The sequence below is a fragment of the Centruroides vittatus genome, unplaced genomic scaffold, assembly GCF_030686945.1.
Source record: "Centruroides vittatus isolate TY-2023 unplaced genomic scaffold, ASM3068694v2 contig_1079, whole genome shotgun sequence".
NCBI classification, from domain to species: Eukaryota; Metazoa; Arthropoda; class Arachnida; order Scorpiones; family Buthidae; genus Centruroides; species Centruroides vittatus.
Genome location: NW_027120694.1, coordinates 411,355 through 426,613, shown reverse-complemented (window position 1 = coordinate 426,613; position 15,259 = coordinate 411,355). Strand labels below are relative to the sequence as shown.

The window sequence follows — 15,259 nt, the reverse complement described above, 5'->3', positions numbered from 1 at the left end:
TCCACGTATCTTTATAAGTAGATTACATTTCCGTATGAAAATACGTAGATGTAATCTCTTTACAGTATTGTTAAAGGTTCAATTAACTGCACCTATCGATCTCTTCTCTGCCCAATGCCATTGTTTCAGGTGTCGAATTTGCATTCCATGCCGTCTTAGCCTTGAAATAAGAATGAGCATGGGCGCCCGGAAAAATTTTTCAGGGGGTGCAAAGCTCAAAAACAAACAATTGTATCAATAAATTTTTATTTAACTATTGGAAGATATTTTTTCACATGTATATTACAGAATACAGAGGGGGAAGGGGGATACGAAAACTTGGACAAACTGGAACAATGCGGGAGGGAAGTAAAAATTTCAAGAAAAGTACGGACGTAATTTATGGACAGCCTCTTTCGAGTTTTGTTCACGTGCCTAAATTGTAAATAGGAACAGTTTCGGGATTACTCGAGTATTACTTCAGCAGTTTTTGGGAAAGTGAGGGTTTGTTTGATCTGATTATTGTTGACGATGGAGAAAAGAGGATGAGTGCATCCGTTGTTCATTTTACCTCCAGTCTTAACAAAATTGTCTGAAAATAATTCCAATGTATTTGAGAATGATTTAAACTTCTAGCCAGATTACGTAATTAGGAAAGGGGGGTAACTTGATTTCTAATGGCTGGTGATGATACGGGAGATGGAATAAAAAAAGGGCAAATTTTTGCTGATGCAAAAAGTCCTTCTGGAGTTCCTGGAAGGCCACCCGTTTGGCAGATCGCCCTTGTATTGCGTTACCTTAACCCATTAAATGAATCCTTCAAAAGAAAACTTATCTATAAGCATTAACGCTCTGAGCTGCAGGCTAGTCAATATGTAGGGAAATTAGTCATTGATTGTTCGAACGATGTTTCGGATAAGTTCATCCTTTCAGCTAAAACAAACTATAATCATATTCATATTTTATCTGCAAAACTGTTCTAAATAGGCGAAAATGCGAAAAGAAAAAAAATCTGATTATAATAAAAATATATAACGCTAAGTTATAATAAAATGCGTAATCGTAGCTCATAAATCATTATAAGATCTGTTCTAATGTTGATTATCTGGGCACTGGCCTACTTATATAGTTACTATAGATACAATTAATAAACAGAACTCAATTGACTGTTAATAGTTAAGCTATACTATTTATTTTGTTTTTACATTATTCTAGAATTTAGATTTTCTTTTCTTTTCTTTTTTTTTTTTTTTTTTTTTTTAACGGGAAATCAATATATAGTATTTTAACATCACGGAAACCAGAGGGAATTTGCTACTGGTAACGCTTTACAGTTCACTGATCCTTTTTGTAGGCGGCTGACAATAATTAAATTTTTACTGTCGAAAGAAAAATTATTGAAATTGTATTATTTTTTTTATTATTGTTGTTGTTATTATTATTATAGAATAAATAAATATATTTTAAGTTAAAACAAAATTCTAAAAAAAAAAAATGTGGTTTATTGGAATAGTCGCGTGATCGAAAGTGTATTTAGTTAATGTTAAAATGGTGGGATGAGTTAAATGCCATTTAAAATAATTTAATTTACATTTTATTAAAATTTAAAATTGGCTTTTATGTGTATTAAAAATCGGAAAACGTTTTTTTAAAATTAGTTTTAAAAAATTATACACGGCGCCACTCGCGCTTCTCCTCATAGCACAGCAGTGCTGCCAAATAGTATAACTTCTTAATGATGATGATAATTACATTAAAAAATAAATAATTTTTATATTATTTATACGTTATTATGTATAAACTAAACACATACAGCTATTTGCGCATAAAAATATAAAAAATGAAATAAATAAACGTATATTCATATATATAACGATTTTATACGAAACGAATACAATCACAAAACAACGAAAACAATTCGAAAATAAAATAATAATTATTTAATTTATATTATTTAACTTATTTACACTAATAATAATAATAACGATACTATAAATATAATAATTAGAAAAAAAGAGCAAAAAAATTTTTTTTATATCAATAAACAATAAGAATGAATAATGTATTACATTACGCAAGAATTCCAATGACATATTTAATTTCCTATTTAAAACGAAAAATAAATATATATAAATATTTATTACCCGTTTCGAAATATTAGAAAAGGTAGATGTAGCGGAATAAATAAATTATAAAAAGCGATGACGAATGACCGCGCGGCGTGTTAGTAGTAAAAGCTGTTTAGAGGTTTCCAGCTTCCGATCGGGAAGGACGTGAATGTCTTTCCTTTCGTCACTCGATAGATATTACCGCTTTCCTTTTATGCAATTCGTAACCGCACAACGTCGACTATGTTCGTGGGTGGTGGAATGTCCCCTAAACCTAACAAGAAACATCCAAAGAAACATCATCGGCGCCACCGACATTCACAGGACTCTCAAATTGTTCATCTGGAAGCGTCACAGGTAAGCCGTTCTTCATACATTACACTCTAGTGTTTATCGTATACGCTAACTATTGTCTCGTCTCCTAGTGTTTCTGCACGCGCATAGACGTGTCTTCTCTCTAATTTGTCTTAATTAATTAATAATTATAACGACGATGATAGTTAGTATCTGTAAATTACAAATAAAACCTTTACAGTGAGGAGAAAAGATGTGTCTGAGTACGGGTCTTAAGTTTTAAGAGCTTTATGCATCGTTGAATAGTGTGATTTTGGGGATTTAAAAAGGTATATAGTAGCTAATTTCAAAGTTGCTGCCTTATACATTATGATTTATCATTTATTGTCGTTAGATACGGCTTGTAAATATGTCAGAATGTATCTGCTGCCATGGATTCTTGAGTAAATGTGTGTATTAAGTATGTATATAATCAATTAATCAAGGATGGATATACTTAATAAACGAACCAATTTTTGGCCTGTTTAGCACTATCAAAAACATTTGCTTTCTTATAAATTTCATTCACTTGATGTGTACGTTAAGTATGTATAACATATTAAGTATTTGTTAAAATGTATATCCAATATATACAGTAAGATTAAGCTCGTTAAGTACTCGAACTGGCATATCATGTAATTTATTGGATGTAATATGAGAAAATTGATTGTTATTAACTTAAATTATTTTCTTTTCATTTACTTACGGTTGTACTGTTTAATCTAAGCTGTTGTAATTACACGATTAAGTAAAGTGGTGACAAAATCAGTTTTTACGTGATGTAAGCAAATATTTCAAATGCGTGAAAAAATCTGTTTGCATGCTTTTATAAATAGTTATAATAATTTAAAAGTGGAACGTAAGGAAAAATACTTTATTTAGCCTTTTCAGAAACATTAATATCAGTAGTAAATTGTAGATGTGCATTTGTTTGAAGAGTAGTTAAGTGGTAGGTCATCTGATTACATACCTACTTACCTACTTTAGCCATCACTTACCATAGATGGAACGAAAAATTAATTTTCTTTTTTCTGTTATGTTGTTCTTGATGTGACTAATTAAAATACAACGAAAAAAAATAATAAATAAATTTGATTTACAAATTTATTTATTTAATTACTCGATGTAATTAAAAATTGAAAAGTTTTTAAAAAGTAAGTAAAAATTACAAATTTAATAAACTTTCCTGCTTCTAAATTATATTAAATTGAAAAATTTATGTCTTTTCAACTGTGTAAAATTTAAGTGTTTCGTGTAAATTTATTTTTGTATAGTTTATTTCTATTAATTTCCTGGCGGTAAAATGAAAATTGCAGAGACTTTTCGAACTTTAATTATTTAAAAAGTAGTAGTAAAATAGATAATAAGGATTTGCAGGAAACTTTTTACCGACGAGACTATACAGTTGTATATTTTTGCATTTTGTTACATTTCAAGGCCATTCGAAAGCGAATACTGTAGAAGCGTTGAAGATGCTGCATTTTGTTGATGAATGCTCCAAGAAAAATTTACGTATAAAATGAAAATAAATTTATATTTTTACGCTAAAAATTCTGTGCTTTCAAATACTATAATTTATAAACCTTCTATTTTTATAAAGCCTTGAATTTCACATTAAAATAGATGGTTTTTTTCCCCCATCTTGAAATTGAAAACTTTCCCTAAATTATTTTTATGCATTATAAGTCTGTATGGAGAATTGAATTTCAAAACACACACCCTTAATTATGATTTGAGGTCTTTCCTGTTTTCTGAACTCTAATGAACTTATTTTTAATGCAGTCTTGCAATTTTTTCCCCCATTTTAATTTCTTTAAACTTTATAAAATATTACTTCACTACTACTAAAATTTATGTGAACAATATTACAAAAAAAAAAAACACTAATTATATACTGTATTAACTATTGATCCTCATCATCTGTGTTGTAATTACATTGTTATTCAGATCATCTGTTTAAATATTCAAATATTCAAACTTATGTATAATATTAGGTCTATTTAAAAATTTAGTCAGCAACAACAGTTTCATATTTTAGGAATTGTTTATTTAAAGTGGATTATTTTAAACACAATTTTTAATGATTGGAACAAATGATGCATATACGTATATCCGGCTTGTTATCCTCAATAGATAATATAGGATTAGGTATTAATTAGGTTATAATTCTCAAAACGCTTCGTACTTTATTTCACAATAAAATTGAATTAATAATAATGTAAAAGTTTTTCGTAGTGCTAAAGAATTATGCATAATAAATTGTTTTATTTAATAAATAATTAAACTTTTCATCATTTCAATAATTTATTATAGATTATTTAAGATTCATGAATAAATGGTTATAAAATTAATAATTCTTGGGTTTGTTATAGGAAATTTATTTTTGTGCATTTAATTTGATAGCTCAAATAAGTTTACAGTGAGTTTTATATTTAATATCGAAGCTATACATGTTTTAGATTTCTATTTTCCTGTTACAAACCATATTGGCTTGAAACATGAAAATATTCTTTAATTTTAAGGATAAAATTGTTTTTAGAAGATTAATACAGATCAAAGTTTAGGTTAAATTATTTTATTACTGTTCTATCGTCCTCAGATATTTTATAATCAATATTTTTAAACTAAATTCCTTATTTGATAAGGAAAACACATTTAGGTAATGCATTAGCTTAGTACCATATTTTACAGCATATAAGATGCAACTTTTGTCCAAAATGGTTAAGAAAAATCACTGTGTCTTATAAATGTGAAATTGAAATCTCCCATAGACTAATGAATTCTCCAAATGGCTTTTAGTATGTTACAGGTAACCTCTACTTAGACCAACTCTTGAATAAAAATGTTATCATTAATTAAATACATTTATTATTTTTATTATTATTTTATGCCATAGCTAAGTGGCTTTTGCATGTATGTACATTGAATATTCTAATGGTATATTTTAATTGTAAATGACGTCTTTTAAACTTTTTTTTTTTTCCTTGATAGATAAGTGCAAATTCTAATTTTTTTAAACAGAATACAGTAAAAATAAATTTTGGGGCTGTTTGTCAGACATTGTATGGCTTAAATACACTAAATGCAGCTTCGTTTCAGGACAGAGTATCTTAAAATACGGTAGTTACTATGATTAAATAATATAAAAACTGTCAGTCAATATGATACATGATGAAAACAAAAGCTATTGAAAAATATTAAAAATTTAAAACTAAATTTAAAATATTATACAACTGAAAAACAACTTAAAATAATGTAAGTTTAGTGATAAAAGCATTATTTACAGATCATATATTAACTTTTATATTTAATTTACATTAGGACCTGCTTTATTATTATTATTATTATTTTAAAACCAAGATTATTGCAGATTTTATGATAAGGTAAATTATCATTAAGGTAAACTCTTGAACTGTTCGATATGAATAACATTTATATAAAAAAATATATCCGATTGAATAAACGGAAAAAAATCAGATCTGCAGCAACAAAAAGAAAAGAGAGGAAAATGGAAACTCTTGAAGAGGAAAAAGAAGCAGATGCAGTACAGGAGAAAAGTTGAAATATATAGAAAGTGTACAATTTTTTCTTTGTAAGAGAATAAAAAAAAGAGTGAAAAATTGAGAAGGCGAAAATGGCAGCTGTAACACAGTAAGAGTTGGTACCATCTCGTCTACAATAAAAATAGCAATAAGTAGTTCAGAATTCATTTACTACAATATTTAGTCATAATCAGAGAAACTAAATGGGAAAGAAAGAGGGGGGGAGAAATGAGAGATCTCATTTTGTTAAAATGACAAAATCATTGTGAACACAGATAGAAATTTGTTAAACTGCAGGTGAGTATGACAGCAAGAGACTCATGAAGATAAAAAGGAATATATTTTCCTATATGATATATTCATTTAACTTAATTCTTTTGCTTTTATTTTTACTAACCTTTATTTAAACAATAATAATGTAAATTATAAAATCTTTGCATATTTCAAAATAATTCTAAGTTTATCTTCAAATAGTTGCTTTGTTGATTAGAGTTTCAAAATAAGTTTAAATTGTAAAATTCTTATAAATTTAAAAATGGTAAATTTTTATGATAAATCAATTATTCAGTATGGCTTGCTAAATAAATGAGAATTTCCATTTAAACAACAGTAGAAAATACATTACTATTGTTTAAATGGAAAATGTGATTTATTTAGCAACAAGTTCGAGTGAAAATGTATAACATTTTGATAATAAGCAATTAAATTGCAAAAGATTATAGTTCTGGGCATTTGTCCAAGTTTATGATCTCGTTCCCTTCCCTTACGAGAGAATATTTCCACTTTGAATAACAATAGTAGTTAATTAATCACGGATTATAAGAAAAAAGAGTTTTTAATTTCAGTGGAAGAAAAAATCAATAGTTTTTTTTTTGTAGAGTAATTTTGTGAGTTAAAAATTATAATTTCTGGAAGTTCGAGATTGAATGATGTTTTATACTTGCTTGCAGATAAAAATAGTACGGATTGATGTAACTATTGACTAAGTTATTATAATAAGAAATGATTTCATTGCATCAATTTTTTGAGAATTATACTAGATATAGTTAATAGTGTCTTTAACTATAATTATTATTAAAAAGTGATATTATTAAACCTGCCTATAAATGATTTTAATAAATACATGATTTCAAAAACGTTGATTCTATTGTTTTAATTTTGACAGAATACTCCGTATATATTTTCAACTTATATTAATATTTAATATAAATATCAAAAAATTATAGCAAAGTGAGCTGATGATGACAGTCTTGATTGATGTTTCTACAGCCAGTCCCAGATGTGAAAATGCCTTCATGCAGAATTGATTATTTATAGATATTCATGGAATTCTGTAAGAAAATATTATAAAGTTAAATAAATAAAACGAAAATGAGAGTGATTAACCATTTTAAAATAATTAAAAGTGTAAGCTTTACGAACGTTACATTAAGAATATGTGGAATTAATTTTATAATAGAGGTATCAAAGATTAATTATTAATAATTTAATACTTACTTTATATTATCTGATTAAAAAGTTGTTTCGATTTTTTTAAATATTTAATTTCTGTTTTATTAATTATTAATTCACTTATTTGTTTAGTGCTAACAGGTAATCTTTCACATTTTAATCTTCGTGTTCCTTTTATTTTAAATGTACGTGTGCAGTTTATTTTTTTTATAAAACAGATTCTGCATTTAACACAACTTATCATTAATTTTTCTGTGCTTAGAATAAAGTATTCTTGTTGAAATTCATTTTTCTTTCTCAACAGAAGGAAAAAGATTCAGTCCAAACATTGCAGAATTGTTATTTTTAATTTTCTTCCTTAACTCAGTTTGTCATTTATCATTGCACTCTAGAGAAATTCTTTCCCTCTGATGTCAATAGCATTAACATTTAGGATTTTGTTTCTATGCAGCGGTAATCTTCCATTTTAGATGGAAAATAATCTATTTTTTGATATAATTGTCGGAAAACTTGAACGTAATTACACGTAGAATATAATATATTAAAAAACTAATACTGTTAAAAGAAAAATGACATCTTTTTTATATATAAAAAAAATAGGGGAATAACTGTCTCACTCTATTTCTACTTACTATGTACAGTACTTGAAAACATTTCTAGATATTTGGGTTATACTCTATATTCTATGAATCCTTAAATGTTATTATGAGTATTTTAAAACTTAATAAGTCATCCATAAAACTTGCTTGTGTTTGAATATGTAATATCTTTTTGATTATTTGACTAACTTTTTACTAGTAAATTAAGATTTATTTTAAGTATAAACATTAGCAACTTAGCAATTTCTTTTTGTTAATTTAAATAATTAACAAAAAACTAATTAGGAATTTTATTTATTTCGTGTGTTTTTTATATAAAAATAATTCTTATATTGGGTATTTAGTTTCAGTTTATTTACACTGTTACACTATTTGTGTCAGAGGCTGAAGTTTAATATATCTCTGGCACTACTTATCAAGTTTAATATGTTTCTAGTATAATTTTTTTCTTTTTTACTTGCATTGCAGTGTTAGTTCATCAGAAATTTTAATCTGAAAACGGCACCATATTAAAATTTGCGCAAGAAATTTGAATGTCTAATAAGTTTTAGATGAAAAAAATTTTTTTAATATAGATATGAAACTTAATTTAACAACAATTTGCTTAAATGATAAGAAAATTTCAGATAAGTAAATGAATAGATTACATTAGAAGTCGTTAACAAAAATACAAGTTTTTGCTAGATAATGACTTCTAATTTAATTATGATAGTTGTCTTGTCTTTATATATTATATTTAAATAAAAAAAAAAAGTTAAAGAACTTTGCACAAGTTTTGTAAAAAAAAAAAAAAAATGTAATATATTGATATTGCATTTTCTTATAAAATTTTTTTTGTTCATTTTTTTTTTTTTGCAGATATTACCAGACTTTTTAAGTTTTATTCTTAAAATTATTTTGAAGAAAAATATTTATTTACATGAGTGGTGTTCAGCCTGTCAATTGTGATTGACTGGTCAATCACAAAGCAGTTGCTGATCAATCTTCTGTTCATATTTTATATGCCAAACTGCAATGCAATAAATTAGAAAAAAATAATTTGAATTGATTTATCGGTGTTACTGTTGCACTATACTTGATCTCTCTCTGATTTTCTGTAGTAGTTGTTATTAAATTATTAATAAATATTTTGTTATAATTGAAGTATAAGACAAATTAAATCTTGTAATATATATTTTGGGGGTAGATAACCAAATAACTTGATATAAAAATATGTAGCTTGCATATTATAAAAGGTTGAACACCACTGATTTATAGGATTTTTACTGTTTTTATACCTTGTTTGTATTTTTTTTTTAAATACATTAAATTTTACATTTCATCATATATATAATATTTATGTATGGGATCTACTCTAATCTTCTTTGTCTTTACTTTTTTCCGTGTTTTTCTGGGATTAGCATTTCCATGTTTAATCTGTCCTCTCTACTTCTCTCTATCCAGGGCATCCTCTCTTCTCCATCCCTTCCCCCAAATTCTCTGCCACCTTGTCTCTCCATCTCGGCTTTGGTTTTCTCCACTTCCTTCTCCCCATCACTTCCAACTTCCCAATCCTCTTTCTAACATAGTCCTCACTTCTCTCCACATGTCCAAACCATCTTAATCTACTTTCCTGCATCTTCTTACTTATAGAAACCCACCTTGACTGTTTCTCTTATGTAATCATTCCTATTATTACATATGCATATTATTTTCTAATACATAATATACTTTAATTTAATATCAGTGTACTATCAGAAAATACAGTGTAAGTACAGTGTAATATCAGAAAATAATATGCATATTTTAAGTTTAATATCAGATGATTAAAAAAAATTAGAAATTTAATTGATGAATTTTATTGTCTTTTTTTTCTCTGTAAATTATATTAGATTGAGATATAAGTAAACTTATAAAACCAATATCATTAGAAAGGTTGTAAAATCAGATGTTTAATTAGTGTTTTGCTGCCTTTTAATAATGTAAATATGGTTTATTAAATGAGGTTTGAGTGTGGTTAAAGAAGTTATAACCAGTTCTCATCTATTGATAGAAATGTTTTATTTTCTCAAAACTCAGAAATTTCGAGTTTAAGTATTGATTAATACACTTGTCTTTTTATTTACTGGTGTTTAAGTATGATATTTAAACATACAATATAAATTTTTAAAGCTATTAAGTAAGCTTATTTTTATACTTATTGTATCTAATAATTTTATAAAATTAAGCTGTTTTTTTTAACTTTAATCAATCACTGTGTAAAAATTCATTAATTATTTTCATTATAGAATTTTCAGTGATTCAGTCAATCGAAACTAGAAAATAATTGATCAAATTAATTGACAGTAAAAAAAAATATATTTTAGTGTTAGTTTAAATAAATGCGCAGCAATTATTTATTGTTTTATTAATATATATCATTATTAATAAATTTTCCTATTATCTATGAACAAAATTTCTTTAGAGTTGAAAGTAATTAATTGAATATAGGTAACTATAGTGTAAAGAAATAGGACTTTATAGAATCGATCCTGGAAGAGAGATGTTTTTTTCTCTAAACACAGGCATCTGCAAAAAAAATTTCCAAGAAGGGGCAAAGCTTGGAGACAAAATAATTAAATCAATAAATTTTTATTTAATTTTTTAATTTTTTTCCATAAGTAGATTATAAAATATAGTATTACAACAAAGCATTCTAGGTAAATTTACACCTAAACCATATCTCAATCACTTTTACAATTATGATTTGTGTGGAATTTTTTGTTCAATTCCAGGGGCATTTTACATGTTTGTCCCATTCTGCGGATGCCCAAACTTATACTATGTGTTTTTAAACACTTGTCTGCATTTACCAAATTTTTATTTTGATAGAAATAGTTTATTTCAATTAAAATGTCACAGTATTTTTACAATTTAAAAAATTATACAAAAGATTGTCGTCTTCAATTCTGTCAGGAACAAGTCTTTTTTAAAATTATGAATAATAAACTATTTCTAAATATTTTTGATATCAAATTTCTATTGTAGGCCTATTAATAATATTTTGAAAACATTTCAAATCGAATATGTATGTTTTATACATTCAGCCGATGATGATTCGACTTAAAAAATATCGATAGGTCATTTTATAAACAAAATTTAAAATAAATTAGTGTGATAAAGCAATAATGAAAATTAGAGAATTTTTTTTTGTTAGGTAACAGCTAATTGGATTTTGGGATTACCAAAAATATAGTTCCATAATAAACAATCAACAATAAAATTTTGGGTTAATAACCTATGGTTCCAAGATGGCGATTCGTCTCTGATTCCAGCAAATAGAAGAATGGAAACGGTGGGGACGCACGTTCTAACCTAACCTATTCTAATAATTTTGGTAATTTATTAGAATAGGTTAGGTTAGGTTAGAACGTGCGTCCCCACTGTTTCCTTGCTGGAATCAGACGAGCCGCCATCTTGGAACCATAGGTAACATTAACCAAATTTTGTAGTTTATTATTTTAAAAAGCATAAATACTTCTTGATATTTACAATAGATTTGAGGTGTTAATAACCATTTTAATAGTATAGCGAAGGAGGCCAATATAAATTTTAGTAGCATGATTATAAATACGATTAATATAAATTAAATCATGCAAAACTTTAATAGAAAAACATATTTTTCTTTAAAGAAAAATGTGTTTCTATTGTGAATTCTTAAATAAATTCGTTAACTGTGATGTTATCAATGATCGTATTTTTAAATCGCTTTATATTTTTTACTTACGTTTATCTAAAATCATGCTTTGTATGCGAGATGCGTAGTCGTCATACAGTGCATTCCACTCGAAGTTGACATTGCCAATTTGTTTACGATTGTAAACATACACGAAAATAGTTTTCACGAAGAGTCCAACGTTTGAAAACAAGATTCCATCTTTAGATTCGTTCATGACAGAAAAATTTGTTCTTGCATGCATACCCGCACCGTTTCTTAATTTAAAAACAAAACGAAAAAAAGTAAGACATTTTTAAGTTTAAATATAGATGTTTATTCAACGTAACTGTCATTATACAGGATGCATCGCCTGTCATTAATTAAATAGCTGTCACTATTTAACATACGGGAGGAGTACGAAAATATTTCTCATAAGATATTCTCTTCATATAGAAATTAATAAACCTACTGCATTTTTCTTCGATAAGTATGAAGTATAAATACGACGGGAGATTATTTCAAAAATTATAGGATGTACGTCGCTTAATTATACAGAACCAGCTAACTATTGGATGGATAGACGAGTTGAATTGCCATTTTTTCCCCCTCTATTATGTCTATTTAAGTGATTCCAAGCATAACATAAATCATTCAAAAATGGTAAAAATTCGTTCTGTTGAAGAAAATGTACGTTTAAATAACGAAGGTATGTAAGTTATGATAACGATATGCTGTTATACAGTATCGAATTTCTAGTTTTACATGACCTCACGACTCAATTTATCAACGTGTAATGAATACTTGCCACGCATTATAACCTTCCTGGCATCCGATTATTATTATGAAAGACGCAAAATATCTCGAAATTTAAATAACCGAATTATTTCGGAAGATTTTATGGACTCTCAAAAGTTGTAAACAATCCAATTCATCCATTGTTAGCATCATTGATTAGGATATATTTTAGAAAAGAACCGCGCGCTTCAGATGTTTGTAAAGTTCTATCTTCATCGGAAATCAATATTTTAAAATTACATAGTTGAACGTTTGTTATCGGGCCGTAGATCGAATGAATGGAGTGTCGAGCGGAGAGTTTCGAGAAGATTTTTATCATTTTCCGGTAGGAGGATACAATAGTAAAAAAATTATAATTACTTAAAAACGTTTAAAATTCAAAATATTTATTAGGAGCTGTCCGTAAATCACGTCCACATTTTTCTTGAAATTTTTATTCTTCCTCTTGTCCCAGTTTGTCCAAGTTTAACCCCTCCTCTCTTCGGACGTCCAACAAAACTAAATCCCCTTTAAAACCTTTATCACTTCGGTAGATACCATAAGTAGAAACGAAACATACGAGAAATTCTGAAATTAATATAGTAAAATGCATAAAATTTAATGAAATAAATGGACGTCCACTGAAGCCCCAACCCTCCCTCCTAGTCTGACTTATCATAAAAGAATTTTCGTACTTTTATGAAAATTTAGGTGTTTTAATTAAATTTAGCACATTATAAAGCATAAAACGTGTCAAATATTTTGAATCAAAGGTCTTTAGAAAACAAAGTATTTGAAATCTTTAATTCTATTCGTGTTTTAAAACACTAATACTGTATTCAATTTAACATATTTAATCTCACTCATTCTGACGTTTCTCACTATTATTAGCGAGGTTGAGGCCGAAGTTTTAAACGCGAAAACGTGTACGTCGGACGTTCGGCGCTGCTTTCTTGTAAACCTAGAAGTTTGGTAATGGCCTTTGGGATGTCGAGTAAGATCCCACCGACTTTCCAAACGCCATCGCCGAACTTCTAGGCTTACAGGAAGGCGGCGCTGAATGTCCGACGTACACGTTTTCGCGTTTAAAACTTCGGCCTCAACTTCGCTATTATTTTCCAGCTGTTAAGTAACAGAGGGAAAATATAACTGTAATCGGTCAAATTTTGACTCTTTGGGGGATTTTTCCTTGATGTTTTAATGCCCTATTATTCAAAAACAAAGTACAAAATTGTGTTTTTTTGGCCTGTATTTTGCTTTAAATCTCAGAACCCCATAGACAAAAAATTTTTGAAATTTGGCAGGAATACAATAGTATTTTTTGGAAGCTACACTCGAGGTACACTGTCATATAGGGATATGAATTTCGGGCATTTTCGACTTTCTTTAGTCCAATTTCTAAACGGGAACTTCTTAAGAAATTGGATATACGCGGAATGCAAATCCTTATTTGAAGAAGTAACTCTTGTGATCAGAAAAAAGAAATTAGGCCTACTACATAAGTTTTAGTGAATATACAAAGAAAAGAAAGTGAGGATGAGGGGAGGGGAAAGAGGAATACAGTAATTCCATATAAGGGACATTGATGCTATTGCATTTTGAAGATTATAAATCAAGGAGATGGAACAGGGGATGTGGAGTGAGGTCAGAATTAATGAAAATTTCACTCGTTATTCGCATTTACACTTTTTCTTAAATTCAACCTACTCCCAGAAATAAAGCTTTTGCGTTTTTTAATAAATACTATAAAATTATTTTTAAAATATTGAGATTTCGCGATGTTACGAGAGATGTACAGCGCCACATAACTTTTTTAAACTTAAATATTCTATTTTGAATAGAGAAATTTCTCATAATTCAATAAAATTGCTCCTAAGCTTTATTAAAAATAAATAAATTTATAAATTTTATAGTGTAGTATAGTGGTTTATAGTAAATAATTGGATCTCTTGGTCTCCTTAACCTCCCGTTAAAGTGCCTAGAAAGTCTTGCAAGAGCCATTCTTAGCTTTTTTTTTACGTTATAATAGATCAAATATTTCATATTTTATTAGATTGCATCCTCATATATATATATCATTCTCCTTAGTTTATTATTTTATTGGCCTATGTTCTTAATGTTTTTCTGATATTTGTCATGTTATCTTGCTGAATTATACTCCTATTTTAGACAACTCTATCTGATTAGTACAGCATATACCCAAGAAGTTTTGATAGAAAAGTATAACTAGGATTTTTATTTGGATTCCATTTTGTCTTAGTGCTGATTATCCATTTTGTTATTGATTGATCAAATAGATAAGATCTGTTAGAAACATATTTTTTTTTTAAATCTCGTACGCCAATTAGAAATTAATGTAGAAATTTATAGAACTAATTATATTTACTTATTAAATATAATCAAAGGAAACAGATGAATTAATTCATTTTTAAAATATTTAAATTGCTAAATTATAATTATCCAATTAAATTCTTTAAATTAATTTGCACTCGTTACATAAAATTTTAATGTAACTTAATATTTATGCATCTACACACAACCTTAATTAAAATAATTAGACTTTTAATTATTATAATATATAAAATTTAATTATTCTCTTGCATAAACGTATCTTTCATTATAATTTTATTATCAGATATTTTTAGTATTAACTTCAGTATTAAACATTCTACATTCTCTTCCAACAGGAAATTACATTTTGGATATAATTTCTATGAAACTTTGTAATATATTTTCTTGTTACAGTTTGTAATATATTTACATATTGTATATAACAGCTTGTAGCATACAGTATTT

At 27.2% G+C, this 15,259-nt stretch overlaps 1 protein-coding gene across 1 annotated transcript in view; it reads left to right on the top strand.

Moving 5' to 3' along the window:
* The first annotated feature begins 2,187 nt into the window (after positions 1–2,187).
* Positions 2,188–15,259, top strand: part of LOC136974478 (cytohesin-interacting protein-like) — a 47,635-nt gene continuing 34,563 nt past the window's right edge. The window contains exon 1 of the mRNA XM_067269390.1: positions 2,188–2,444. Within this exon, the coding sequence (XP_067125491.1) occupies positions 2,331–2,444 (114 nt within the window). The 5' untranslated portion in view covers positions 2,188–2,330. The remainder of the gene's footprint in view (positions 2,445–15,259) is intronic.